General features: G+C 33.8%; 1 protein-coding gene across 1 annotated transcript in view; it reads left to right on the top strand.

Moving 5' to 3' along the window:
* LOC135958252 (NCK-interacting protein with SH3 domain) overlaps nt 1-26,250 on the top strand; it is a 49,095-nt gene extending 22,845 nt beyond the window's left edge. Inside the window, exons 3-8 of the mRNA XM_065509146.1 lie at nt 20,741-20,890; nt 20,961-22,076; nt 22,140-22,446; nt 25,347-25,556; nt 25,621-25,793; nt 25,855-26,250. Of these exons, the coding sequence (XP_065365218.1) occupies nt 20,741-20,890; nt 20,961-22,076; nt 22,140-22,446; nt 25,347-25,556; nt 25,621-25,793; nt 25,855-26,046 (2,148 nt within the window). The 3' untranslated portion in view covers nt 26,047-26,250. The remainder of the gene's footprint in view (nt 1-20,740; nt 20,891-20,960; nt 22,077-22,139; nt 22,447-25,346; nt 25,557-25,620; nt 25,794-25,854) is intronic.
* The last annotated feature ends 981 nt before the right edge of the window (nt 26,251-27,231 follow it).

The following is a 27,231-nucleotide window of genomic DNA, read 5'->3' as shown; positions in this document are numbered from 1 at the left end:
ATCGCCAAGGCCAGCCAAAAAAGTTTGAAGACCTAGAATTAGAGGCATTGCTCCATGAAGATTATTGTCATTGGAAGCTACTCAAGCAGCAATTTCAAAACTTTTGCGAGCAGCAGGATTCATCCAAACGCAGAGAAATTTGGTACCATACGAATTGAAGTCGACAGACTTTGAAATAATGTCTGAATGTCTGAAATGAAAAATTATTTTCTTTTATAGCGTTCAATATAAAAGAAAATAATTTTTGGACCGAATCATTACTTGCGATGAAAAATGTATACATTACGATAACCCGAAGCGTAAGAGATCTGTATTTGGTGGGAACAAAAGGCTCATATCTATTATGAGCTGCTGAAATCTGGCCAGACCATCACAGGGAAACTGTACCGAACTCAACTGAAACGAGTATAGGTCGAAGAAGCCAATAATATGTGGACAGACATTAAACCGTAATATTCCATTATGGCAACGCTAGGCCACATGTTGCCAGTTGAAAATATTTAGAAAGAAGTCGCTGGAAAGTTATTTTCTTTGATCGGAGCACAACTCTCTCCCTCTCTGGGATGCTCTTCCGAAATTGGCTTGATTCGTTCTTGGCCTCAAAAGATGAACAGATGTATTGGCTTAGAATACTTATGTTGCCAGAAACATGGGAAAAGGTACAGCTAACAATGGTCAATACTTTGAATAAATGCACCCAATATACTGACGTTGACATTACACAAAACTTATATAGTAACTCTTCTATTATTTTAAATTATATACCTTTTTTCCATAACTAAACTAATTAAGAGAAAATCTATTTTCATTTAAAACATTTCGTTGGTGCATTCTAAAACATCCTGACAATGGAACATCATTCGGTTTGCCAGAAAAATAAATGAAAACGAACAGAACTAAAACTATTTGGAACACGCTGGCTGGGTCATTCATTCTTTTGTTTACATTTTGGCAAGCACTCAAAAATTAACATGTTCACCAGCATCACCAGCATCATTCTCTTCTCTGAACAAACATACAAAATTTATTCATACAACAGGGAAATCGTGTGTTTTATTACAAAAAAAAAAAATAAGTCTTATAAAGACTGCACCCTTGTAGGGTTGGCTAGAAGGTGTGCTGAAGTTTAATATTTCCTTTAAAGTAAATGTATGAATGCAAGAGAAGGGACTTTTAAAAAATAATGCAAAAATAATTTTTGAAATGTTGAGGAAAACTACTTTGGTCTACAAAAGTCAGTAGATTAAAGGCTCATAATAAACCAAAATATGTGAAAATAATTTCAAGATAAATAATCATTTCATTTTGGAATAATACGACATGCTTAAGCATGTTTTGTTACTACTTTTTAACCTAAAAATTTGTCACTTTCATGTGATTTGTAACACCTTTTAATAAAGAAACCATTAATTTTTTTAGACTTGAACAAATTCCCTTATAAATGTTAGCTGAAATACTTTTCTAAATGGTTTTTTCTACCTTAATAAAAATACCCTTAAACATTTCCGCTACGCTGCCAAAAACAAATCTTAAATTATATTCTTTTTACTATCAAATAATTTTTAAATCACACATGTATAATAAAAACCGTGTCAGTATTTTGCACTAAAGTTCATTTGAAACATTTAAAAAATGAGAGTATTGTGCCATAGTTGTGTTATTTAAAATGATTTAAATGGAAATGTTTGGTTAGTTCGTTGTTGTTGTTGTGATGTTTTGTATTATTTTAGTGAAAATATTCTCAAAAGCCCCATTTTAATAAACTAAAAAAATAACCTCAATTAAACCACAAAATGAACAAATAAAAGGACTCTTACACGCAAAACGGCAAACAAAACAAAATGGATAAACAAAACAGAAGAAGCAACAAAAAAAACTAAACTGCTGTTGAAAGTAACAGTGTATTTTGTTTGACACACAGTTACACTCTTCACGTTTATAAACCCTTTAAGCGAAACTACTAAAACTAAACAAAGGTTAAACTATGGGTTAAACTCGAAAATTTAAAGACGCTACTTTGCTTGAGTGTGAGGAGAGTAACTTACATTTGAAAGCATTTGTAGTAAAATATTAAATATGACATTTGGGTTTTGGGGAGTTTTGAAGTAGTATAGAGGAATTTGTAATACAAAACTGCAAGAGTTTTATCATCGAAAATAGTTTTATTGTCTTTCCAAAATATAGTCCATGAAATCAATACACTTTGGCTTATATTTGTAGAAATTTTTAAAATACACCAAATCATGTCATTAAAACGTATCAAGTGGTTGTTCAGGAATCAAAAATCGTAGACCTCACAATATATTTTTGATGTGAGATAATTAAAAGAATCAGCGGGGGCAATTTTGGTGTTGGGGACTTAAAAATGCGCGATTTTTTCATATTTTTAGCTTTTATCTTGAAACATTTGTACAATATATATATTGGGAATAGCTATTGTTAGCTATGACCTTTTCCCATCTTTCTGTCAACTTATGAATTCCGCACCAAAAGAACTACTCATACTTTGAGGCCAACAACGAATGAAGCCAATTTCGGATACTGTGCTGAAATGAATCGTATTCCAGAGAGAGTGTTCTGCATCGATCGAAACAAATAGTAGTCGGACGGGCAAGGTCTGGAATATAAAGCCGTGTGTCCACTACCAAGTTTTCTTGCGGAAGTTGCTTCCAGAAGATTTTGTCGTGTAAACACGTATTAAAAGTCGACTTCCAGAAGTCACGGCTTGTAGAGTTAATTGCTGTGAACTGCAAGTGTTTTGAAGATTTGCAGAAGAAGTCGGGTGTACATCAGGTAAAGGGTTTGTGATATTCACTTTTGCTTTTAGTTTCGTTTTGTATTTTTTTGAGTTCATTTCCAAATTTATAAAAATTAACATAAATAAATTAACAAAAAAAAACTAGAAAGTTATCCTGAATTATGTGAAATGTCCTCAAAAGAGTATAATAGTAAAATTAAAAAACAAAACGCTTTAAAGGCAATAGCCAATGAAATAGACGCGCACGAAGAAGAGGTCAAAATGAAATTGCTCAATTTCCGAACGCAGTATGGTCAGGAAGTAAACAAAGAAAAGAAACTATACTGTAATCTGTACTTACATTTCGTGGAAACACGTCTGCAATTTCTTGCAGCAAGTTCGTCGTAATAACTTCTACAAACTACTTCTGAAAGCAGACTTCCGCAAGTTTCAATTTGAGTGGAAACACTTCAGCAATTACTTGCAGAAGTTCTTCCGCAAGTGACTTGCTAGTGGCCGAGCGTTGTCATGATGGAATATTACGGTTTAATGTCAGGCCGCATATTCTGGTCGTTTTTCGGCTAATATACGATTCAAACGAATCAGTTGCGTTCAGTACAGGTTCCCTGTGATGGTCTGGTCAGATTTTAGCAGCTCATAATAGATAGGACCCTTTTGCTCCCACCAAATACAAAGAATTACCTTAGTATGTTACCCATGTTTCCCTGCTTTCGGATGATTCCTGCTGGTCGGTTTGAAATTGCTGCTTGAATAGCTCCCAATGATTTTGCAAGCTCTTGTTGAGTTTTACAACAATCTCCATAGAGTAATGCTTCCAATTCATAGTTTTCAAACTTTTTTGGCTAGTCTGGGCGATATATGTCTTCCGTGTCAAAATCACCACTTCTGAACCGCACAAACCATCTCTCGAACATTGAAACCGATGGAACACATTCACCATAAGCTTTGGTGAGCAATCGGTGTGCTTCAGCGGCCCTATTTGTTAAATTAAAGAAGTAAAGCAAAACAATATTCGACATTTTCGCAACACATTCACATTCACCATAAGCTTTGGTGAGCAATCGGTGTGCTTCAGCGGCCCTATTTGTTAAATTAAAGAAGTAAAGCAAAACAATATTCGACATTTTCGCAAAAATAAACTTTGTTGTTTACACTATAATGTTCAATAACTAAGTGAGAATATGTGACAGATATGTCAGTAATGCAGAAATTGTATGGTTTGGAGCAATTGCATGGTTTGGCTTCTTCAGAAGTCTATCACGCGATTTACTTCGAAAATATCATGACTGATATTTGGTCCATGCTTGACGAATTTTGCTAAATTCCCGAATGATTTCTGACAATGGTGGAGAATGGTCCATACTTGACGAATTTTGCTAAATTCCCGAATGATTCCTGATTAGTGTCGTGTTGTTTCTTAGGCAGCAAGATAATGTAGTCTGCGAACATCGAAGTTTCGAAGAGATAATTTTACTCTTATGGACCAAGCAAAACGCCATGAAGTTCGCTAACTACACAATCTAAACGGGGCAAAGGTGCCTTTATCCGTCTAAAACACCTAGAGTCCGTTTAGATTGTTGTTTACCTTGTCTAACAGACTAAAGTTATCTGTCCTCTGATTATTGACTTGCAAAAAGTGTTGTTTCTGTGGCGGAAGGTAATGCAGTTTGCGAAAGTCGAAGTTTCGTCCTGTCTAGGTACGATATTTTATAAAAACTGGGTAAAGTCATTATTATATCGTTTATGGCCGGATATGTGCGCTTTGCCAACTTAATCGTAGGGCTGGATAATCTATGCAATAATTGCGGTTCAGATGGGTGACAAGGATCACCCATCTGAACCGTCGTCTGGAAATTAATGCTGAATGTTTCGTTAAAGTAGTTCTATAAAGACAACATTATCCTTCTTTCCTCATAATCTATACAGTCCTTGTGTCGTCAGGCTTGATAATACAGATGTCATCACGTTAATTTTGGATTCTCACTGATTCAGTTGGAAAGTAATGCTGCGAGCGGCTGTTACGGTGAAGGTTTCGTGAAAGTAGTTCTTGGAATAGCGCAACCCAAGGCATGTTGGGTTGCTACTACGGATGTCATCTTGTTATTCTACATGTTTCAAAGACTCAGCTGGAAAATAAGACTGTGAGGAGATCCGTTTACAGCAAATATTGTTAATTTTTGACAAAAAACATTCGCTCAGATCATACTTAACTTAAGAAAATTACCAAATCACTTGATGTAGGGCACTCACATAAACTGCAAAACAAATATACAGTGCGGCAATTTAAAACTATTACGTGACACTACTAAATCACTTAATTGTCACATGGTTTCTCATTCTCTCTCTCTGTGTATGAGGATGCATGCCAGGCACTGTTTTGTTAAGAGCACCAGAAAAACATTTGAATTGTTTTACATTTTTTGAGCTCTTTCATTTCGTTTGGTCTACTAAGGCCATACTTTATTATACACATGAGTACAAATGTTCGTAGGTAGTACTTGCATCTAAGTATACAGCACAGATGTTCATGCAGTGCCATTGTCCTGTGACAAAAGTCAATTTGTGCATTTAGACAAAATATATTTAACTATTTAAAGCAACTACATATGTTGGCGAAAAGCTGGGTATTTTAACTGCAACAAAAAACTTTATAATTTAGAGGCAATCGATGTCTTTTGTTTCATGATTTCTGACCAATAAATCAGTGGTTTAATGGAGGGAAATTAAATTGTAAACAAGGAAGCTAATGAAATAATTTGAGGAGGAAATATTTTTAGGGACACATTTTTTTTAAAACTATATGTAACACAAATGTTTATTTTTGGCACAAAAAATATATTTTTCCAACTCTAAGCAAAGGCGTCGTTTGTTTGAACTACATATTACCTTATTGTTGAAATGATTCATGGAGAAGTAGTTTTTTTAGCTAATTAAAATCCAATAGATTAAAAAAATAGTGGAAGAGAGAACAACTATTGAAATTCGATCTGTGTCTTGATTCAGGATCATCTTTCATGCATTGTTATGAGTTCATGTTTGGTCGTTTTACCTAAAATAATATCAAAGACCCATTTTTATCCAATTTCTTAAATACTTCTTGAAATGATACGATCTGATTTCAAACCATTAATGTTTATTTTCATAGATCAGAACTTCTTCACATGTTAAGATCTTTTAGACAGGCTACATTGAATCACTGTGACAATGTTGAAGACATGTCATTGACAATATCCTATTTTGAGGCATTTTCCTATGACAAACAAATGTTCACAAAGAGTGAATTGAGGAGCAGAACAGAATGTCCTGAAGAGTCTGGTAGACAATGACGTAGACTTTCAACATATCGAGTTCGACGAGGACCGAATTTCTACGAGGTACTTGTTAATATATGCTAATAAGTCCGTCAATTTTTGAATTTACCGCCTCTTAACTGAAATGGCACCACTACTCCTGTCAACATGCATCTGTCAGTTGACTCATTTCAAAATTTGAACAAGTTTGTGTTTGACAGCCATTTATAGCAGATTACCGCATGACTTGAGGAGAAAATGGAAAAAGTGAATTTCGCGTGGTTTTTAGCAGAAAAAATCATCACACAAATCAAGGCTAAACTTGATATGTAATAGGAAACCAAGACTAAACTTGATATGTAATCTGCACCATCAATTTCAATGGTAAAAAGTGGTTTACTGAATTTAGTTGTTGCCGTACATTCACGGAAGATGCAGAACGTTCTGGGTGCCCTGTGAAGTCTCTACATCCGAAACAATTGAACAAATTCACGAGATTAAAAGTGCGAAAGATTGCGAAGCCATTGGCATCTCACATGCCTCAGTGTTTTCAATTTTGAATGATCACTTGGGTATCAGAAAGCTTTCCGCAAGATGGTTGCCTACAAACGCAGTCGTGTGACAACTTCGAAGGAGTGTTTGGCGTTGTTAGCGCCGTTTCGTAACCGTGGATCCACCACAACACACCAGAAACTAAACAGCTGTTAAAACAGTGGGTTTCTCGGCGGGCACGCCGTATAATCCACATTGACTACCTTCAAAAGGGTAAAGAAATCAATGGTCGATTGAGGATTTGAAAAAAACAACCGCATTTGGCCAAGAAAAAAGTTCTTTTTCACCAGGATAATGCAGTTTCCAATGCAAAAATCCATGAATTAGGCTACGAATTGCTCCCACATCCGACCTATTCTCTAGATTTAGCCCCGATAAACTATTTCTTGTTTCAAAACCTGAAGAAATTTCTCGGCGAAAAGAGAAGCCAACGATGAAATCATCTCCCAAAAAAATACTTATTTTGATGACGTCGATATATCTTATTTTTTGGAAGAGATAACAAATTTGCAGAAACGTTGGACAAAGTATATTGATCTCAAAAGAGATCCAAAAACCTGTGTTTCATTCAAAGAGTAATGGACTGACTGAACCTCTCTTGTCTCAAATATCAGTGGAAATGGCGGTTAATAATGCCTGTTCGATTTAAGAATAGACTGGCATTTAAAATTTCAGCATCTTCAGTTGGATTGTAATGATGTGGTGATTCCACGCTTAATTTCCATAGATCAAGGATTCTTCATCTATATTTTAGACAGGCTTAATTCACGCGATTTACACGATGACTTTTCAGTCATGATATTTTCGAAATTCTCTTTTGAATTTGTTTTTCTCCACCCATATTTTCTGCAAACTCCGTGCCATGTTTTTTAAGGGATTTCCATACGAAAAAACAAAGAGTGGATTGAGGAACAGTGCAGAGCGTTTAAAGAGGCAGAAGTTAAACAGAAATGTTGACAAAATTCCTGATACTTGTTTTACTCTTTGTCAATCCATTTCTTTGTATTATTCCCGAAGAAACTGGTAGACAATGAAAGACTTTCAACAGGTTGAGAGCCAGGACCGTACTATCAAGAGGCATCTAAAAATGTATGCTATTTGAGATATCTGTGGCTAAGACGGCTAATAATGTCCTATGACAGGTAGAAGTAATCTATTTTTAGCTGAAAAAATCATCACTAAAACCAAGGATAAACTTGATCTGCACCATCAATTTCAATGGTAAAAAAGTGGTTTACTGAATTTAGTTGTTGCCGTACATTTACGGAAGATGCATAACGTTCTGTACGCCCTGTGAAGTCTCTACATCCGAAACAATTGATAAAAATCACGATATGGTGTTGGCCGGTCGGAGATTAAACGTGTGAAAGATTGCGAAGCCATAGGCATCTCACATGCCTCAGTGTTTTCAATTTTGATAATCACTTGGGTATCCGAAAGCTTTCCGCATGATGGTTGCCTACAAACGCAGTCGTGTGCCAACTTCGAAGGAGTGTTTGCGCCGTTTCTTAACCGTGGATTTTCTGCAGTTTCAATAACAAGATCAGTCTATTATTATTTCCGCCGAGACTGTTGTGGCTATGTTATGACCTGTAACTTGTAAGTAGAGAAGCGACGAATGTCTTCGATTCTGCATATTAGGGGACTATCAGCATGCAAAGATTCCAATTCTTATATTCCTACCATGGGATGTTACTAGTCTTTTTACTCAATTGTTAAACGCATTCACAGTTACTCCAATCTGCATGGATATTCCTTCGGGACCTAAAGGTTTTAATACACCCCGTCGGGCTTTAAAAATTCAATTACATTTTCTAATTTAAATTTAACACTAACAAATACTTTCTATACAAATTCCCATTTTTATTTACACTCTATACTAAAACCATCAATATTAATTATTCCATTACAAGGTTTTCTTTTTCCCAAACCTAAAAGCAATTAAAGTGTTGTTGCAAATATGCTCCTCAAATATAAAAATTGTTGTGCTTCAGGCTGAACGAACATGTGTGTTTGTTTATTTGTTTTTTTTTCTGTATTTAAAATTCTGCCTTGGTAAAAAATTAAAATCCTGCATCAATATTGAAAAGTCAGGAAAAAAAAAGAATGCAAAAAAAGAAAAACTTTCTATCTCAAATAATTTTCTAGTGTTGATAAATATTGCGATTGCAACAATAATTCAAATTACAACAGAACATGTCAATAACCTTAAACTACATTTTCCAAGAAAACTTAAATTGTTGAGATTGTTATCACAAGTATTTAACATGAATTTATAACCCATAGAAGACGATGATGACAACACACCACACAAAGCTTCTCCGATCTGCTATCTCTCATACCGCTCACATACTGTGTGATGTCAACAAGAAAATTGTTTCAATTTTGTCCCAAGGAAATTGATTTTTAACATACACGTACATTTACACTTGTACAGACACACACACGCCCAAACTATCGAGGTTAGGCTGAAAAGTAGTTTTAAAATGAGAGAAAATTGGTTGACATGTGGGACAATCTTTAGACGACACTATGTAGTCGTTGTTTCGGTGAATCTCTCATGATTTGCATCTTTCCACGATCTTTGGAATAGAAGCTTAAATATAAAGAATATGACAGTTTAGAATGTAATTCGAAGCCCTCTTGTGTCATTCCTGATGAAAGAGTACTTCTTTTTGGCCATGTACGATCGGTTTTGTTCAGTACTGGGGCCGAATTAGCGCACTCGTGATCGAATGAACTATCGTATCGAAAAATAATTTCTATATCGTAATTATAACAAAATGTACTAAATTTCATGCTCGATATCGAATGCAGTAATCTCCAATAAGAAAATTGCGATCGATTTTACTCAATATCGAATGCGGTAATTCGGCCCCAGATTGTTTCTTTGTCTTGGTGTCAACACTCCAAAATGGAGTTGCAATTGAAGAGTTGATTCCTTCTTCAAGCATCACAATTTATTTGTTCTTTAATAAAAAGAGATACCTAATCACAGCAAATGATCTATCAATAAATGTTTTCTGCTCGAATTGTCGTGGTGGAAAATTATCCATGTTTGGCGGTAGCTATTACTATTACTTTTTCCAAAGACTTCTGACAAACTATTTTGAATTGGTTGTTGTTCATCGGTTTTAAAAATTTTAAAAAATGGTTAAACATTTGAGTCTTTTGACAAATGGTAACTGTCAAACGCGTCTGAAACTAGGAGTGTCATCTCTTAGCTATTAAATACGCTTTTCCGTTTACCCCTATATGTCTATCTAAAAGAAAGGAAGGAAGGAAGCAGCAACTAGCAGCATAGAGGATGTGAATTAATTTAACACATTTGTCCCAGTAATAAACATTTTATAAAAAAACTTTATATATTTACAATAAAAACAGGACACTTATGCATGCATGTATGGTTGAGTTTGCAAGTTTTCTGTTTGTTGTAAAGGGACAACATCAACTGTATAAATTGTTGGACATTCTCATTATAATTGTTGCAATCACTCACACTTGCATTTATTTCACAGGCTTTCAAACCAAACAAAAAGCACTTAAGTATAGATTGTATGGCATCAGAAACTTGAAAAGTTTTTAATGAATATGTGGTTTTACATGAAATAATATTAAAATGGAATGTTGGTTAGACATGAGTAATTAAAATATTGATATTTTTTATAACAAATCGGTTACAAGTGCTGGGAGTTATTTCAAACTGAAAGGGAGGAAGAGATAATCGACAACCTATAGCACATGATGCATTTAAAAGGTATTCAATCGTCTACTTTGTGTGCCATTTAGTGGAATGCTAACAGAACAAAAGCATAAGCTTTCCAATTGTAATAACAATTTCTTGATATTTCCGTATTAAATTTGGATTTCAGTGCTACTGACAAGCTTATGGTTTAAACCTATGGGAAATGTAACTATCTGTTTCCATTGTGGGACCAATCCGATATTTTAATTATGCTTTTAATACTCCAATGAGACTATGACTAATAATGAGTAAGTTTCGGTAATCATAGACACCTTTATGAGCAGTCTCTCATAGACAATGAAATTAGCAAATTTTGAACGTTTAATATCAACAGTTATTCATTTTTAGCTGACTCTCTAGCTATTGGTCCTACCGACTTTAGAGAGTTGAAGCCTATCACGCTGAAGTTCAAGTTTACAAGAGATCAATGAAGACAATACCAATACATTCCAAATCTGGCGACACTAAATTCCCTATACTTGAATGAAGGATAATTATGTATTTTGATGTGCTGCATAGGAACCATCTGATTATGCTCAGTTAAGATAGTATTGGGTGTATGACTCGAGTCAAAAGAACTGCTCATCTTTTGAGGCCAAGAACGAATTAAGCCAATATCGGATACTCTGTTCCAAAGTGAATTGTATCCCAGAGAGAGCGTTCTGCTTCGATCGAAACAATTATTGTAAATACTTTTTAACAGGTATTGTAACATATGGCCAATGATGGAATACAGAGCATTAGCTCAATGGATATTTGGCTTAGAGGTCGATTCGGCTGGTTGGCCGGGCTTTACATACGTTTTCTTACGCTTCGGGTTTTAGCGTTCAAACATCATTTTGTATATGCTAAATTGTACCCAATTTCCCTGCTTTTGGATGAATACTTCTGCTCGCAAACTTTTTGAAATTGCTGCTTGAGTAGCTCCCAATGATTTTGCAAGCTATTGTTGAGTTTTACAACAGTCTTCATGGAATAATGCCTCCAATTCTTTGGCTTCCAAAATGTTTGGCTGGCCTAAGTGATATTTGTCTTCCGTGTCAAAATCACCACTTCTGAACCGCACAAACCATCTCTCGCATATTGAAATCGATCACCATAAGCTATGGTGAGCAATCAGTGTGCTTAGGCGAATCTTTTTGTTTTTCAAAATTCAAATGCCGTATTGAAGCGGACAGAACTTCTTTTATAAAATATAAGAAAATGTTATGTAGCCACAAAATAGACATACAACTTCGTCTTACATTGATGAAGTGCTGCATCTGGTCAATTCTGCTATATTCCATGGAGTCTTTGACCCTTGATCATTTGAGCATGAATATCTCGAAATGTGGACATCCCGCAGACTTCTTCGACATATTTAGCAACCAATTACGAAATATTAAGAAGATTGCACACGGAACATCAACTACTAGTGGCCAAAGTCCGTAAAACGTCTTATTTTGATCACATTATCAGAGGAGAAAAATATGAACTTCTTCTCCTAATACTCCAAGAAAAAATGGAGGGTAGGCGTGGGATTAGACAAAAGCAGAAGAATCGGTTACGCAATATTAGATCGTGGATTGGCATTTGCTAAATTGGAGGCGATAATCAGGGAATAGTTTGAAAATATCATACATAATATAATTTAATTGTGATTCGCCTACATTCTGTAAAGGATATTCATTAAATATAGAAAGAGATGACCAACCATCTTCCAAAACAAAACACCATCGAGAATGATCAGCCTTCGCGTAGTAGGAGATTTACCAGAGTCCCAAAAGGAGTAACATGAATTCCAGCTACCGAATTGCTAAAAAAAATTGTGTAATAGGAGATTTAACAGAATCCCAATAATGTAAATGAATGTTAACTATATATCATTTACCAGAACCCCAAAAGGAGTAACATGAATTGTAGCTACAGAATTGCTAAAAAATAATTATTCAGACGACTCAAATCTTAGAGCATGCCTGGACTTTAATGATGAATGACAAAGATATGGCAAATGTAAGCGGTTTCCAAACAATAAAATAATCATTCAGTCATAAGTTGAGTCAATTGTTGAAGAAGTAAAAGGAAGACAGTCAAGATGCTATCAAACAAATATAACTAACTCCTTCACATCACAATTCGGAAATTCTTTGGGTCTATTATGAGAAACGTGAAGGTTGACGAATTATACAGGATGAAAGATTCCACGATAGAGCGAATCTAAATAATAGAAAATCCAACCTTAAAAAATCCAAAATTAAGGAAATGAACATTTTAAAAACTCACAAAATACTACAGATTCCAAATTTTCAAAGAGTATGAATGAACGTAGGAAATTAGGATGAACGAAGATATTCTTTTACTTAAAGATTACCTTAATGTTAAGATTCAATAGAGTAATGAAGAACCTAAAACGAAATGGTTTAGTTTAATTGGTTTTTTATACATATTTGTAAAGCAAAATGATATTTCTCAAGAAGGAGGAATACCCGATCGAAATTTAGCATGAGCGAAGAAATATGTGCCACTGGAGTGCTATGAATCCACGTATCATTCACAAAGAGCCTTTACATTGACTTAAAGTCACATCCCCTTATAGCCGAAGTTGTCAGAGGACCTTATTTTTTTTAACAACGATGTGGATAAGAACGGCATTGTGACAGGCGAGCAATGCTGAACGTGTTTTTTTATTGCCGCAAAGTGATGAGTTAAGACTGGATGACATGTGGTCCCATTATGTTAGGTTCCATGGGCAGCCAGCCCCTCATTAAGCAGCTCACTTGGGTGCCCAAGAAGTAAATGGCAAGATACTTAATCTGCTTCCGTTTTTTCCAAGTTGAACCAAACAGATTCTCTGATGAAGGAATGGATTCGTCTCAGATTCATCCTTGATAACTCATCTAAACATGAGAGGAAAGGAGTTCCAAGAATACGATCCCTCATGTTTGTTAGAATAGGTCAAAAGGTCTAATATAGTCTCCTCCTCTTCTTCGTTTCGACAGCTTCTAAAGCAGTCGTTGAACTGTAGGCCTGTGTTCGGATTATGCAGTGTCCTGTAATAAAAGAAACAATTACCTTTATTTGCTCACGACTTAATCCTATAAGTAGATTCGTCCTGCCGACATCGGGCCAGGTCGACCAGATTTTCTGACGAAAGAATGGATTCGTCTCAGATTCATCCTTGATAACTCATCTAAACATGAGAGGAAGGGGGTTCCAAGAATACGTTGTTGTTGTAACAGTTCAACTGTGACCGATTGTTCTTTCCTGGGTAAACAACTTTCGGTTTGTACAGCTGTCGCTGAGTTGAAAATCTTTGGCCGAATATGATTCGGGTCGTTCCGGAACGGGGATCCAATTGTCGTGGCAACCTGTGTTCCGATTATGCAGTGTCCTGTAGTAAAATAAACAATTAGCGTTATTTGCTCACGACGGAATCCTATAAGTAGATTCGTCCTGCCGGCATCGTATACGGGCCAGGTCGATTCTTAGTCCACCTGTTCTGTGCAGTCTCATATAGCTTCTGCTGTACAATCATCTTACATTTTGCAAGGGAAATACCAAAAATGTTTCAATCGCCTCCTCAGTCATCATCGATCCCCTTCTGACCAATTCATCTGCTATAGAATTACCCTAATTTCCATTGTGTAAAGGGACCCATATAAGCGTTTTCTTAAAATGTCTTTATATCTCATTTAGGGATACCCGGCATTCCTAGATGTTGTGAAGACAACCGCTATAACGTCAGCCTTGCTATCAGTAAATAGACAGATATAGGATAGTACCTCAGCAAGTTGGATGCGCGTTTTATGGCAGTATTTTCCGCCTGAAGAGCACTGCAGAAGTTAGGTAGCCTGAAATAGGATTTTATCTTACACAGCTCGTGCGACAATGGACATTTCGAAGGAAGCGTTTCTGTTTTCGCAATTTTCAAGGATCTTTTGGGTTTTTCGAAGTCTCAGGTGTATGTGAACAGAATTTGGAAGTTCTTAAAGAGAATATCGTAAGGAGTGCGGAATTCAAAAAGGTGTTAACAGAAATAGTCATCATCAATTCAAAAATTACAGGAATCTACTTAATGGTCCGAATAATCATTGCAAAACCATATCGAATGAGTGTTTTTTGTCATCTTATATAAAAAAACTTCAAGTATCAGTCACTAAATATAATAAGGATTAGTGCACAACTACGAAAAAAATCCTTAAATGGTCGTACAATTGTTTTAAAAATGTGGGGGTATCAAAATAAAACAACGTATTTTTCCACACAAAAATAAAACAAACCGTTTTTTAAAATCAAAACCAGAGATGTCCTTCCATTTTCGCTTCAATTTAAACAATGTTCACAGTAAACTTATACGTTAATCCTCTCGCAATATGGTTGTCAGTCTGTTGCTAAATTTATCTGTGTAAACAAAAAATTTTGTATATCTGCCAATAGGGATTTGGTCCTTTTACATTGTTTTTTTTTTTTTCATACATTTTGTTGTAGTAATTATGCATAAAGATTAAAAGATTTATACGGATTGCAGAGCAAATCATAACCATGCATAACCGCCATGCATACATGATATGGCTGGCTGGTTGACATGTCCTGTTTTATTATTTTGTTTTTACTATTTAACACAATCAACTGACACATGCACTCCATATGATGACAATGGTCTTTTTTTCTTTCTATTTTTTTGCTGTTTGCATGCAACATTCTGTGAGTGTGTTTTTTTTAACGCTTGTTTCGTATTTTTTTTCCAACAATATTTTTATTTTCTTTAATGCAAAAAGTTTCCGTATGAGTTTTATTTAAGGAAATACTACTAAAATTTAATTATGTTACAATGAAAAGTAGTCATAGTAGTTGAAAAAGAAAATACAGAAGCAGCTACATCAGCAGGAGCAGGAAAAAAACCACTTTGTTTTAATACAATGTCCTTGACTGTTTTATTACCATGGGCAAAAAAAAAACACTCGTTTGTAGACGTATGTAAGTGTTTGTTGTTGTTGTTTTTGCATTAATATACATATATGCATGTTCGCTCATAAGGACAAACATGTCTTTAAAAAGGACACTACAAATATTCAGTTCCACCAATGCATAAATATTCTAGACTATGCCCCAGGAATGTGCCAACCATCGCATTTGTTAAATATTAACTGATATTTTTTTTGGTTTTAAATATTTTCAACATTTTGTTAAACGGAAAAGGAAGTCAGGCAGTTATTGAATATTTCCGCATAGTTTCTGACATGTCTGGTGTTGGTGACAACAAATTGTGATTAATTGAATTTAAGGGAATTATAATAATTTGTTTTACATTTGTCACAGTGTCCTGGAACGTTACCATTTTGGATAATTCGTCTACACTATTGTTTTCCCAATGCGGGAAAAAAAAATAAACGCCAAATCCCATGTGTGAACTGAAATTTTTCAAGTACATTTTTAGATTTCACTATTTCGTTCCTTAGCATTTAGGTAGCATCTTGGCAATCTTTGAGGTTAATTACTAAGATACGATACGGTAACGAATCAGGTGACGGTTTTATACTTTAGAAAAGATATACACCCCTACGCAAATCAATATTTCACATGAAATATTTTCCCTTTTCCTTTTTTCGTTCATCAACTTTGTTCACTTGAAAAAATTCCCCTTGTTGTGAAATTTTTAGATGGAATTTTGTAAACAATAAACAGCTGTTACCAACAAAATCAACTATTGTGAATGTAAAGTTCATCGTGATATTCCCGATAGCAATTTTCGCTTCGAGGGAAATGGATATTTCATGGGAACAAAGTTTCACATGTTATTGCCGATAGGGGTGATAGTGAAGCTGAAGTCGACGAGAAAAATTACAACAGCATAAAATAAGTATTAATGTAAGTAGAATTAAATTAAATGCTTGCTGTTATCCCTTACAGAGAAACAGGTAGACTTACTCGTATTGCTTACAAGGAAGCATTTTGTATTGTACCCAAGTGGGAATTTGACATATAAAAATCATGCCTTCCCTTACAAACCTGGTCACAGGTAAGCTCCAATTTGTGAGAAGTTATTATACATAGTTCGAATCACTCATGATTATTAACTCAGACTAATCAAACTCGCAATACTAAAATTGTTTCAAGAACGGCTCAATGAACTACGGTAACCCAAATTTTAGATATTCAAAATAGATGAGCACTTCAGCAATATCGAGTCTTGAATATAAGTTTTGTGTATATGTACTATGTTTTTAACCATGTCGGGGACCATTGATTAATTTATTACTAACTGAAACCGGTACGAGTTGCTGGCCCGGTTTTATATTACATCGCGATCTCGATTTAAAGTGTCGGACAAAACTAAAGCTCCCCCGACCTGACTTCGTACCCTAAATACTAAGTATCTGTAGCCAAATGACGGCGGATGAGGAGGTCATATGACCAAGTTGTAGCAGATATCTTTTTATTTAAGGGAAATGGGATATTATATTTATGAATTCATCTTAAGGCCAGGGGATGTACAATGTTTCCTGTTTTTTTATTTGGAGTAAAAATATATAAATTATTTTGTGTGACAACTCTGTAGCCAGCCAAGTCCGTGTGAAAAATATGCATTTTCCAAATGTAAGCCAGCAATTATCGGTGATCCAAGCTTCAATGTTAATACATGAGGAGTAGCAGAACAAAAGGTACTTTTTTGAAAATTTTAAAATTTTGGGAAATTGATTTTTTCTAGTTTTATTATAAAAATACCTAAAAATCAATTTGTAAAAAAAATCGAAAAAGTACCTTTTGTTCTGCGGCTCCTCACATGTGGTGGCATTCCGACTGGTTCCAATGAATTCAAAAATCCAGTAGGATAATTGACGGCTTGTTTTTCCTTCATTACTGTGTCAATCGATTTGTACTTCATTGTATCGCCAGGCAGTTTCCATTGAATTTGCTCATTATTGAGCTTGTTGACATCATCATATTGTTTGTTCATTGCGCCAATCAGTATGTCCTTGTGATTCTTGCAGTCATCATCCTTATTGTAATGAAATGCCGCCAACCTTAAATCGATTATTTCTCTTCATTGAGACATTCGGGAGCGATTGGGTTGTAGTTTTTCGATATGCTGTTGGGTTGTCTCTGCAGCTCTCGATGAAGATGCACTGATACGCATTTGCTGAAGCCGTGATTCGCGTTCTATTTCTGTTTCCGGGTTGCTATACCATTTCCAATTTTCCTGAAGACGTGATTCGCGTTCCACACCATTTTGAACTGCTCTTCTTTCCCTGATCTTCCGTGATTTGCCACGCCTCTCCACCCACAGACTGAAAATCTGACTTTAAAGTGTTACCCGCTAGGATATTCTGAAGATTCCATGAAAATTTCATCAAAATCGGTCCAGCAGTTTTTGAGTCCATACGGAACATACATACACACATCCATTTTTATATATATAGAAAATAGATAGATGATGGAACAAATTGACTAACTGTCTAACTTTTCTGGGCAAGTCCACATTAAATAAATCACCTTTTGTAAGGAAACTAATGAAGTTATTAAAATATTGCTGATCATTCTCCAAACTCCTTAGATTTTCGACATAGATCGTTAAAAAATAGAGAGGAGATTAATTGAGAGTACTAAGAATTGCGGAATCATTAACTCTTTTGATCAAATTCCATTTACAGTTACAACAACTAAAGCAGAAGTCGTAAAAAAGCTTCGTAGCAATGAAAGGACAATTAAATTTATCCCATATAGAGTAGAGCCATAAATGGTTGGATGCTAATGCCGTTTTTTTATACCCTTCACCTTCGTGAGAAGGGTATATATAAGTTTGTCATTCCGTTTGTAATTTCCATATATTCTGGATCCTTGTAGATAGCGGTGTAGATTAAGCCATGTCTGTCTGTTGAAATCAATTTTCTGAAGACCCCAGATATCTTCGGTATCCAAATATTCAATAATTCTGTCAGATATGCTTTCGAGAAGTTTCCTATTTAAAATCAGTAAAATCGGTCCACAAATGGCTGAGATATGATGAAAAAACCAGGACAACATAGATTTTTGACCTATATCTGGATTACTAAGTCATTAATATAGACAATATGGATATCTTATGATAGATATTTCAAAGACCTTTGCAACGACGTATATAAGACCATAGTAAGTTGGACCTAAAATGGGTCAAAATCGGAAAAAATATTTTTTAACCCGAATTTTTTTTTTCACCAAAAAAAAAAATTAAAAAACAAAAAAAATTTTTTAAATTTAAAAAAAATAATTTTAAAATTTAAAAAGTTTTAAAATAATTCAAAAAAAATTTTTCCAAAAAATTAAAAAAAACAACTTTGTACAAAAAAAAAATATTTTAGTTCACCTAAAAATATTTACCGAAAATTGGCCTTTTTTAAAAAACCGGTTAACCGTCATATACATATGTGTAAAATGTCCAATAAAGTATATACAGCATTAAAATTTGTAGTTTTTAGTAGTCAGGAATAGTTAATATTAAATAACTATAAATATACAAAAGTTCTAAGTCCATTTTATTTTGTAAAAATTTCAAAATTATTATCTCAGTCAAATGGAATTGAGTATAAATATGTTACTAAATATATAATAAGTACTTGTTTTAATTATTGGTTTATTCATTAAATTTCAACCAAAAAATGTAAATCAATTTTTTAATTAAATATTTCATAATTTTAAAATTTATTATCACCTCGACATTCTGATATGAAACATAAAATGTTCCAAGTCCCAAAAAAGGCCCTATAAGATGCAAACGCACATCTTAGCTGTGATTATTTATAAATCATACCAAATAATTAATAAAACTCCATTATCAGATTTCAAAAATATTTCAAATCATGCATTTTAGAACGTTTTTTGTCTCTCCTGTTATATTTCTGAAAAGCTAACGAAATGATTAATAAATTAAAATTTTAATAACAAAACACACTAATGAAGTCAAATTTAATTAGTTTGGTAAAATCATCACTAATTTTTTAATGAAAATTAGTGAGATTTAGCCTTATAGAATTATGAGGAATTTAATTTTAATTTTTAATAGTTTCATTATGTTAATTTTTTCTGAAAAAGTTTTTAAGTAAACTCAACGTCCTCTACTATTTAGAATCATTGTAATTCTTAAAAATATTAATCGAAAGAAGTTTGTATTGTAAATCAGCAGTTTAGGTTTCAAATCAGACCAATAATGTGTATACAATGAATATAAAATATGTACAAAAACATGAGATTTATTAATTTTAGTCCCAAATTTTAAAAACCGATTAACCGATGGATAAAAACCGGATAAACCGGTTAACCGAAAATCAACATTTCAAATTAACCGGTTCGCAAAAAACCGAGATTTCGAAGAAAAACCGGTTTTCGGTTAACCGGTTTATAAACACTAGGCACAGCCGAATATAGCTTTCTTACTTGATTCTTTTACGAAAATAACATTTACCTGTATATAAAGTACTTGACGTTGAACTTGGCCATGTGTAGATCCTACTCACGTTTGGCTTTGTGCGAGAAGACATGCAAGTGTGTTCGGGAGTCTATGCAAATACGAACAAATGAAATTCATGTTCTCATTTATTTTTTATAACAACTATGTTAATATTGCCGATACAATTAACGAAATCATTGATGCATTAATAATGTTAAACGATCTGTCATACTGCGCTCACTTTTTGACATTTATGATAAGTATGCTTTGGCAAATCATTATGAATAGATTTGACGTTTGAACAACGCTACCAAATTATTCAAATTTACTTTGAAAATCTGTCATAGATTCGTGCAACTTATAGACGACTGTTATATAGCAAAATTGTGTTCAGCGATGAGGCTAAATGTTGACTTAATAAACAAACCACAATCCCTACTCCATTAGATCCAGACAAATGCACCATTTGGTGGCAATTGGCCTCTAAGGTCGTGCAATTTGACACCTCTCGATTATTTCCAGCATAAACCACTGGTTTATGCTACTAATTCAGCAATAATTGGCACCTTGGATTCAAACATTTCAAAAAGTGGGTTCAAATTGGAAGTCTCTGGATTTCCATGAACAGAAATCATTTTCAAATTTAACCTAACCTACAATTATCTCGCCTAAGGGCCAAAGCTATAACATGCCAGCATTAATATGACTTAATGTTATAGAGTTGCATGTAATATTCTTGCATGTAATTACAAACAGGAAAAAGAAAATTCAATTAATTTCTAACTTAATAAGAACACATAATTTAAAGTTTTTTTTTTTTACAAAAAGGAACACCTTCAATGGCACATCTATCATACAACTTTATTAGCATGTTAAACTAACAAACAACAAACAGTATATTTACATTTACATCCAACTAATAACTTTTAACGAAGGCTAAACTTTGTTCTTAACACATTTAACAAAGATTTATATTTATTTCCTTTTTTCAGGTTGAACCAGATTTTTTAATAAGTTTTCTAAATTCTTCAATTGAATCGTTGGAAAAATGTAAAGATAATGAAATAAATGGCATAATGCCCAAAGACGAGTTGTTGGAGAGATTAAGAGAGAAGAAAATATCAATGGAAAGAATGTATTTGGTAGGTAACGAAAAATGAATTTATTAAATATTTGTTTGCTTTGAGAAATAATTTTGTAATTAACATTTAGGATAATTCGGAACGAGATGCTGATTCATCACTGTCATTTTCACAAAGTCTAGGTGATAAATATAGTAGTAAACACAGTGCCCCTCACTCACAGGAACATCGACCTCATAGTCCACCCCATACAAAACGATTAGATAGTAGTAAGAAATCCATATCTAGTCCCTCCATGGGCACCACTTTGCCATTAATGATATCCGAATCGCCCAGTATGGGTTCAATGCAAGTGCAGTCGCCACAGACCAGTCAACCACCACCGCAAGCCCAAGCGGTGGTGCCAGCCCAAAACAAAGTCAATGACATTGCCCAGGATAATAGCATCACATCGGAGCCTTCAGAAACTACCACCACAACTACAACGACCAGTGAAGATGTGGTGACCACCTACAAAGAACCCAGCCTAAAGGATTGTTCTTCAGCCTCATACAGTCAATCCAAACAAAACGGCAGTTTAAAAGACACCGTCAATAATAATTCCTCACCTCCGGAGAGGCAAAACAAAGAGAAGAGCACCAAAGGAGACGCTCAACATACAAAGCAATTAAATGGAGATGACTCCAAGGAAGATAAAGTTAACGATAAGTCTGAAGCTAGTGATAATGTCAGCGGTGAGGGAGCAGAGACTGCAAATGAGGAGGGCAAAGGTGAGGCTGGCAATAGTGTGGAAAATAGCCAGGCATTGGATAGTGAAGATAGTACAGCCGCTTTGCAGCAGCAATTACATGCAGCTGCTGCAGCAGCCGCTCTAGTGCACGGCAGCTATTCGAAGCCAAATTTGAAAGTGGAATCATCCGATGTGTATCAAATTGTGGATGTTATACGGCGTAATACCAACTTGAGTTTTGATCTATCGTGTGAAGCTTTACGTGTGGTACTCACAAGTCTGGAACAGCTGTATAATGGTGCTATTAACCCATATTTAGAGGCAGTAGCCATACATGTTACCGACAAGGTGGAAACACCCAAGGGTCTGTTAGGCATGACTCATGATTCCAAGCGGCTGCAATATATTTTCTCACAACTGGCCGACTGTAAAAATGATGCAGAGCAACGCACCTGGATGTTGTATGAAGATGAGGATGATATTGTACAGTTTTTAGAGGAACTTGTAGAAATATTGGTAAATTTAAATGATGTTAGTTTATGATATAAAGAATCTAATTTATTTTGTTTGTTATTATAGAATAATGCCGATGAAACTATTAGTTGTTATGAAATGTCTTGTGATCAATATCAGGCCTTGGTCAATTTAGTTCAATACTATCAAATGGAAACTAGATGGCCCATCAAACGTTTACTGCTGAAAACATTTACGGCCGCTTGCCATTTGGATCACATTATCGTGGATATTTTGTTGACCTCCGTATTGCCTTTGGAAATTGTTGAGGATATGAAAACGAACTTTTCGAATTTAGATCGTTTTAAGCAATTAGTCAAAATGTTAACAATTATATTTTGTTTGGGCCAGCCAATGCCGGTTAATCATCAAGGTGAGTTGAACAATCTATATAAAAGAGTAACGTTATTGAGTGATTGACTGATGCAACATCGCCCAGTCCTAACACCAAAAGGTAGAGACATGAAATTTTGACTTTAGATTCCTCTCTCCCTATGTAGATTCACTAAGAAATTCGAAAACTAATTCAGATACAAACAAAATTAAAATGTATTCTCATCTACATAATAAAATGGACAGGTGTTTTGTACTTTTTTGGAACCATATCTACATTTTGAACCTATACACATATTAAATCGTTTTTTGCGTAATATATTTTTTTATTTTTGGAACTTTTTTCATAAAATAAGTTTTTCTTTAAATTTACATAAACATATCAAATTTATTTGAATAACAATTGTATCATCTCAATGTGGACAAAAAAGTACCAATAATTGGTAAGAACGGGAAAATATTTGGTGTATGACTTAAAAATGCCTGATTTTTTTGAATTTTTGCTTTCATTTTGATAGATTTGTACAATATAAATTTATTCAAAATATTGGCCATTGTTAGTTGCGTCCTTTTCCCATCTTTCCGGCAACATATGGATTCCGAGCCATAAGAACTGCTCATCGTTTGTGGCCAAGAACAAATCAAGCCAATATCGGATACTCTGTTCCAAAGCGAAGTGTTCTGCATCGATCGAAACAAATAGTTGTCGGACGAGCCACGGTCTGGACTATAAAGCGGGCCAGGCAAAACTACTCAACCACTTCATTCTAAATACTTTTTAACAAGTATTGCAACATGTTGCCGAGCGTTGTCATGATGGAATAATACAGTTTCATGTCAAACAAATTAATTGCGTTCGGTACAGTTTCCAATGGTCTGGTCAGATTTCAGCAGCTCATAATAGATAGGACCTTTTGCTCCCACCAAATATTACCTTGGCGCCATGAATAATTGACTTTAGTGTTGATTCGGCTGGTTGGCATCATTTCGGACATGCAAAATTGTCTTTCAAGGTCTCTCGGCTGCTCGCAAACATTTTGAAATTGCTACTTGAGTAGCTTCTAATGATTTTGCAAACTCTTGTTGAGTTTTACAACAATTTTCATGAAGTAATGCCTCCAATTCTTGGACATTTTGGACTGGCTATCAAATCAACACTCCTAAACCGCACAAACCATCTCTCGCACGTTGAAACCGATGGAATACATTCACCCTAAGCATCGGTGTTTAATCGGTGCTTCAGCGGAACTTTTTTATAATAAGTCATTCCGTTTGTAATTTCCACAATATAATTTTCCGACCCTATAAAGTATATATATTCTGGATCCTTATAGATAGCGGAGTCGACTAAGCCATGTCCGTCTGTCTGTCTGTTGAAATCAATTTTCTGAAGACCCCAGATATCTTCGTGATCCAAATCTTCGATAATTCTTTCGAGAAGTTTCCTATTTAAAATCAGCAAAATCGGTCCACAAATGGCTGAGATATGAGGAAAAAAACCAGGACAAACTCGATTTTTGACCTATTTTTGACCTATATCTGGATTACTAAGACATTAATATAGACAATATGGATATCTAATGATAGATATTTCAAAGACGACGTATATAAGACCATAGTAAGTTGGACCTACAATGGGTCAAAATCGGAAAAAATATTTTTTAACCCGAACTTTTTTTCACCAAAAAAAAATTTAAAAAACAAAAAAGTTTTTTTTTTAAATACAAAAAAAAAATTTTAAAAATATTTTTAAAATAACAATTCGAAAAAAAAAATTTTTTCCAAAAAATTAAAAAACTATTTTTTTTTCACCAAAAAAGAAATTTAAAAAACAAAAGAAGTATAATTGGTGAAGGGTATATAAGATTCGGCACAGCCGAATATAGCTCTCTTACTTGTTTCAAATTAAAGAAGTAAAGCAAAACTTCCCGCATATGACTATTCGTTGGTACAGAATTCGACATTTTGGAAGCAAAAATACTTTATTGTTTACACTATAATGTTCAATAACAAAATGAGAATAACTTACAGATATGTACCCTTTAAAATGACATGTAAGTTATTAAAAGCAAAAAACCGCGTTCAAAAGATACGCAATATAATTTATAATAATTTATATAGACTTGAAATTAAATAAAGATGATCGTAAATGAAATTTTTGGTTGAAATATTTACTGACTTATAGCCATGTTTATGTTTTAGTTCTAATAGACTAGATGATAGTGTACTGGACTATAAATCTGAGGGTTGCGGGTTCGATTCCCGCCAGAGACTCTGAGTGTACCTGCAGACAAGCAAAACGATTCGCAGTTTGTGTTTGTTTTCTTTTAAAAAAAAGTTAATTTTCATACCAAAAATTGGATGGTCGTAATTTCTTCTTTTGGTCCACTATTTACAGTCTTATAGCCGCGTTTATATTTCAATTAATTTTCATATAACAAACCGATTTCGTGTTTAAAATGTAGGTGATCATAGATTGTGTTCCTTTTTATACCCTTCACCATGAGTGGCAAGTGTAATACAAGCTTGTCATTCCATTTGTAATTTCTACATTTTTCATTTGCAACACCACAAAGGATCGTTATATATAACGGAGTCCATATAGCCATGTCCGTCTGTATGTTGAGAAAATCGGCCACAAATGGCTGAAATAAAAGGAAAAAACAGGACAACACCGACGTTTATAAGGCCATAGTACGTCGGACATTCAAATGGCTGAGATATTATCAAAAAACCACCTCGATTTTGGACCTATTTATGATCTATATCTGGATTACTATGTTATTAACATAGATATCTAATGGTGAAGGGTATATAATATATATTCGGCTTGTTTTTGTTTTCGTTGTCAAAGAAGGGGTGTTAATGGTGTTTTTACATACTTATCGTTAGTTTATCAAAATACTCTTTTATACATTTATTTTTAATTTTTTCTTTCAGATTACCTGGGCGTACATTTTGCCTCATTTCTCTTAGAAATAGTTGAAGGCAATAATCCTGAAATATTAGTGGATATGGTAATAGCATTAATTCTAGCATTTAATTTACAATTTACGGATTTCTCACAAAATGTGGTGGTAGAAGCTATGCAAAATTTACCCTCGGCCAAAGTATTTACAGAAAAGATTTTATTACTACTAAATCGGGAAGGTTTGTTAAATTATTAAAATAACAATATTTACAACAATAATTTATACAAATTCTATATTTGCAGAGGATCCTATTAAAGTTCTTAAGCACTCAACGGATACCATGAATTCGGTATTGAAAATGTTTATCGATATCTTTAGCATACCCGAAACTGCAGGAATGTTTTATACAAATGATAACAAAGTATTAATCGATATAATAGTAAGACAATTAACTGATTTGTGTGCTGGTAATCCGGTAAGTTTGTTTTTCTGTTAATTATTATCTTTAATTATGCTAACAATCACTTAAATATTAGCTGAGACGCTGTTATTTGGAATTATGTCGTCGCATATTACGCAACACCAACTATCAGGAACATCAGCATCGTAAACAAGATTTTATGAAAATCTTTACGCGTATATTTTGTGAGGAAACTGAATGTAGTGCCTCTGATCAACAATTAGTAAGAGATATTGCCAATGAATTTCCCCAAATATTTAAGGCTTAAAGGGAAATTCTTTAACATTAGAAAACAACTCTATAGTTTATAGATGTTAAGAAACTTTCGTAGGTTTTTGTATTTAAATAAGTTTTCTTTAGATTAGATAAGTTTTGAATTGAAGTTTCTTACCTATTTAATGTTATGTGATAGCATTTATTTACTTGCCATTTTCTTTAAAACATTTGAAATTATTTTCCTTTTCTAGTCTTTTATTTCGCATTATTTTAATTTTTACGTAAAATACATATTTTCTTTTTCCGTAAATCATGAAATATTCTCTTATAGCACAGACAATGAATTTGTACAAAAGTGAACAAAAATCCACTTTCTATTGATAAAGTGAAAGTAAAAAATCAAAAACGCGTAAAGAAACGAATTTTTTTTTAAATATTTCACGTATACTTTTAGGAGTGACAACTAAAAATTACTTTCATATGCTTTGTGTATTAAAAAAATTGTAAGTTGCGCCTTAGGGTATGTGAAGTTTTTGTAGCAGAACGTATTTACGAAAGCTAATGAAGCGAAACCAATTCGTTACGAATTGGAACATGCGATTATTTTCTCTTTCGTGCAAATTCTGTGACAGATCTGATTTTATTTAATTTTTCTTTTAAATATGATTTTAAATAATTTTGCATTTACATTTTTAGAGTTCCTTTATTTTTTTTTTATATTTATTTAAATAGTTTTGCATTTCAGTTTTAAGGTTACATTATTTTTTATTTAGATTTCTAGCTATATAATAATTAATATTTAATTGTTTAAACTTCGGTATAAGTTTTTAAAAATCCAAAGAAAAATATCCTGTTATTAAGATTTAAGCGAAACCGTATTCATTCTTTTGATAAGAAAATCTAATTTTAATTGCAACCCAATAACTGTGTATCATATATAAAAGTGTAGTTGAACTTCATTTATTCTCGTATATTGTATACATAGTCGTAACAAAATGAAAAAAAAATCATTTTAAATGATTCCCATTTGAATTCATCCATAGCATATACAAAACACATAAGTGCATACATACAATACATATATACAATCATTATAGGGAAAATGTTAACCAATTTCTTTTTTAGTTTTTATTTTTTGGTAAAAAACGTTTAAATTTTCGAGGTCAGATTTTACTTTAATTACAATTTTGTATATGTCCAAGCATGGGAACACTACAACAGCTTACTTTATACAAGT

Source organism: Calliphora vicina, chromosome 4, assembly GCF_958450345.1.
Source record: "Calliphora vicina chromosome 4, idCalVici1.1, whole genome shotgun sequence".
Classification (NCBI taxonomy): domain Eukaryota; kingdom Metazoa; phylum Arthropoda; class Insecta; order Diptera; family Calliphoridae; genus Calliphora; species Calliphora vicina.
This window is presented reverse-complemented; position numbering and strand designations above follow the sequence as displayed.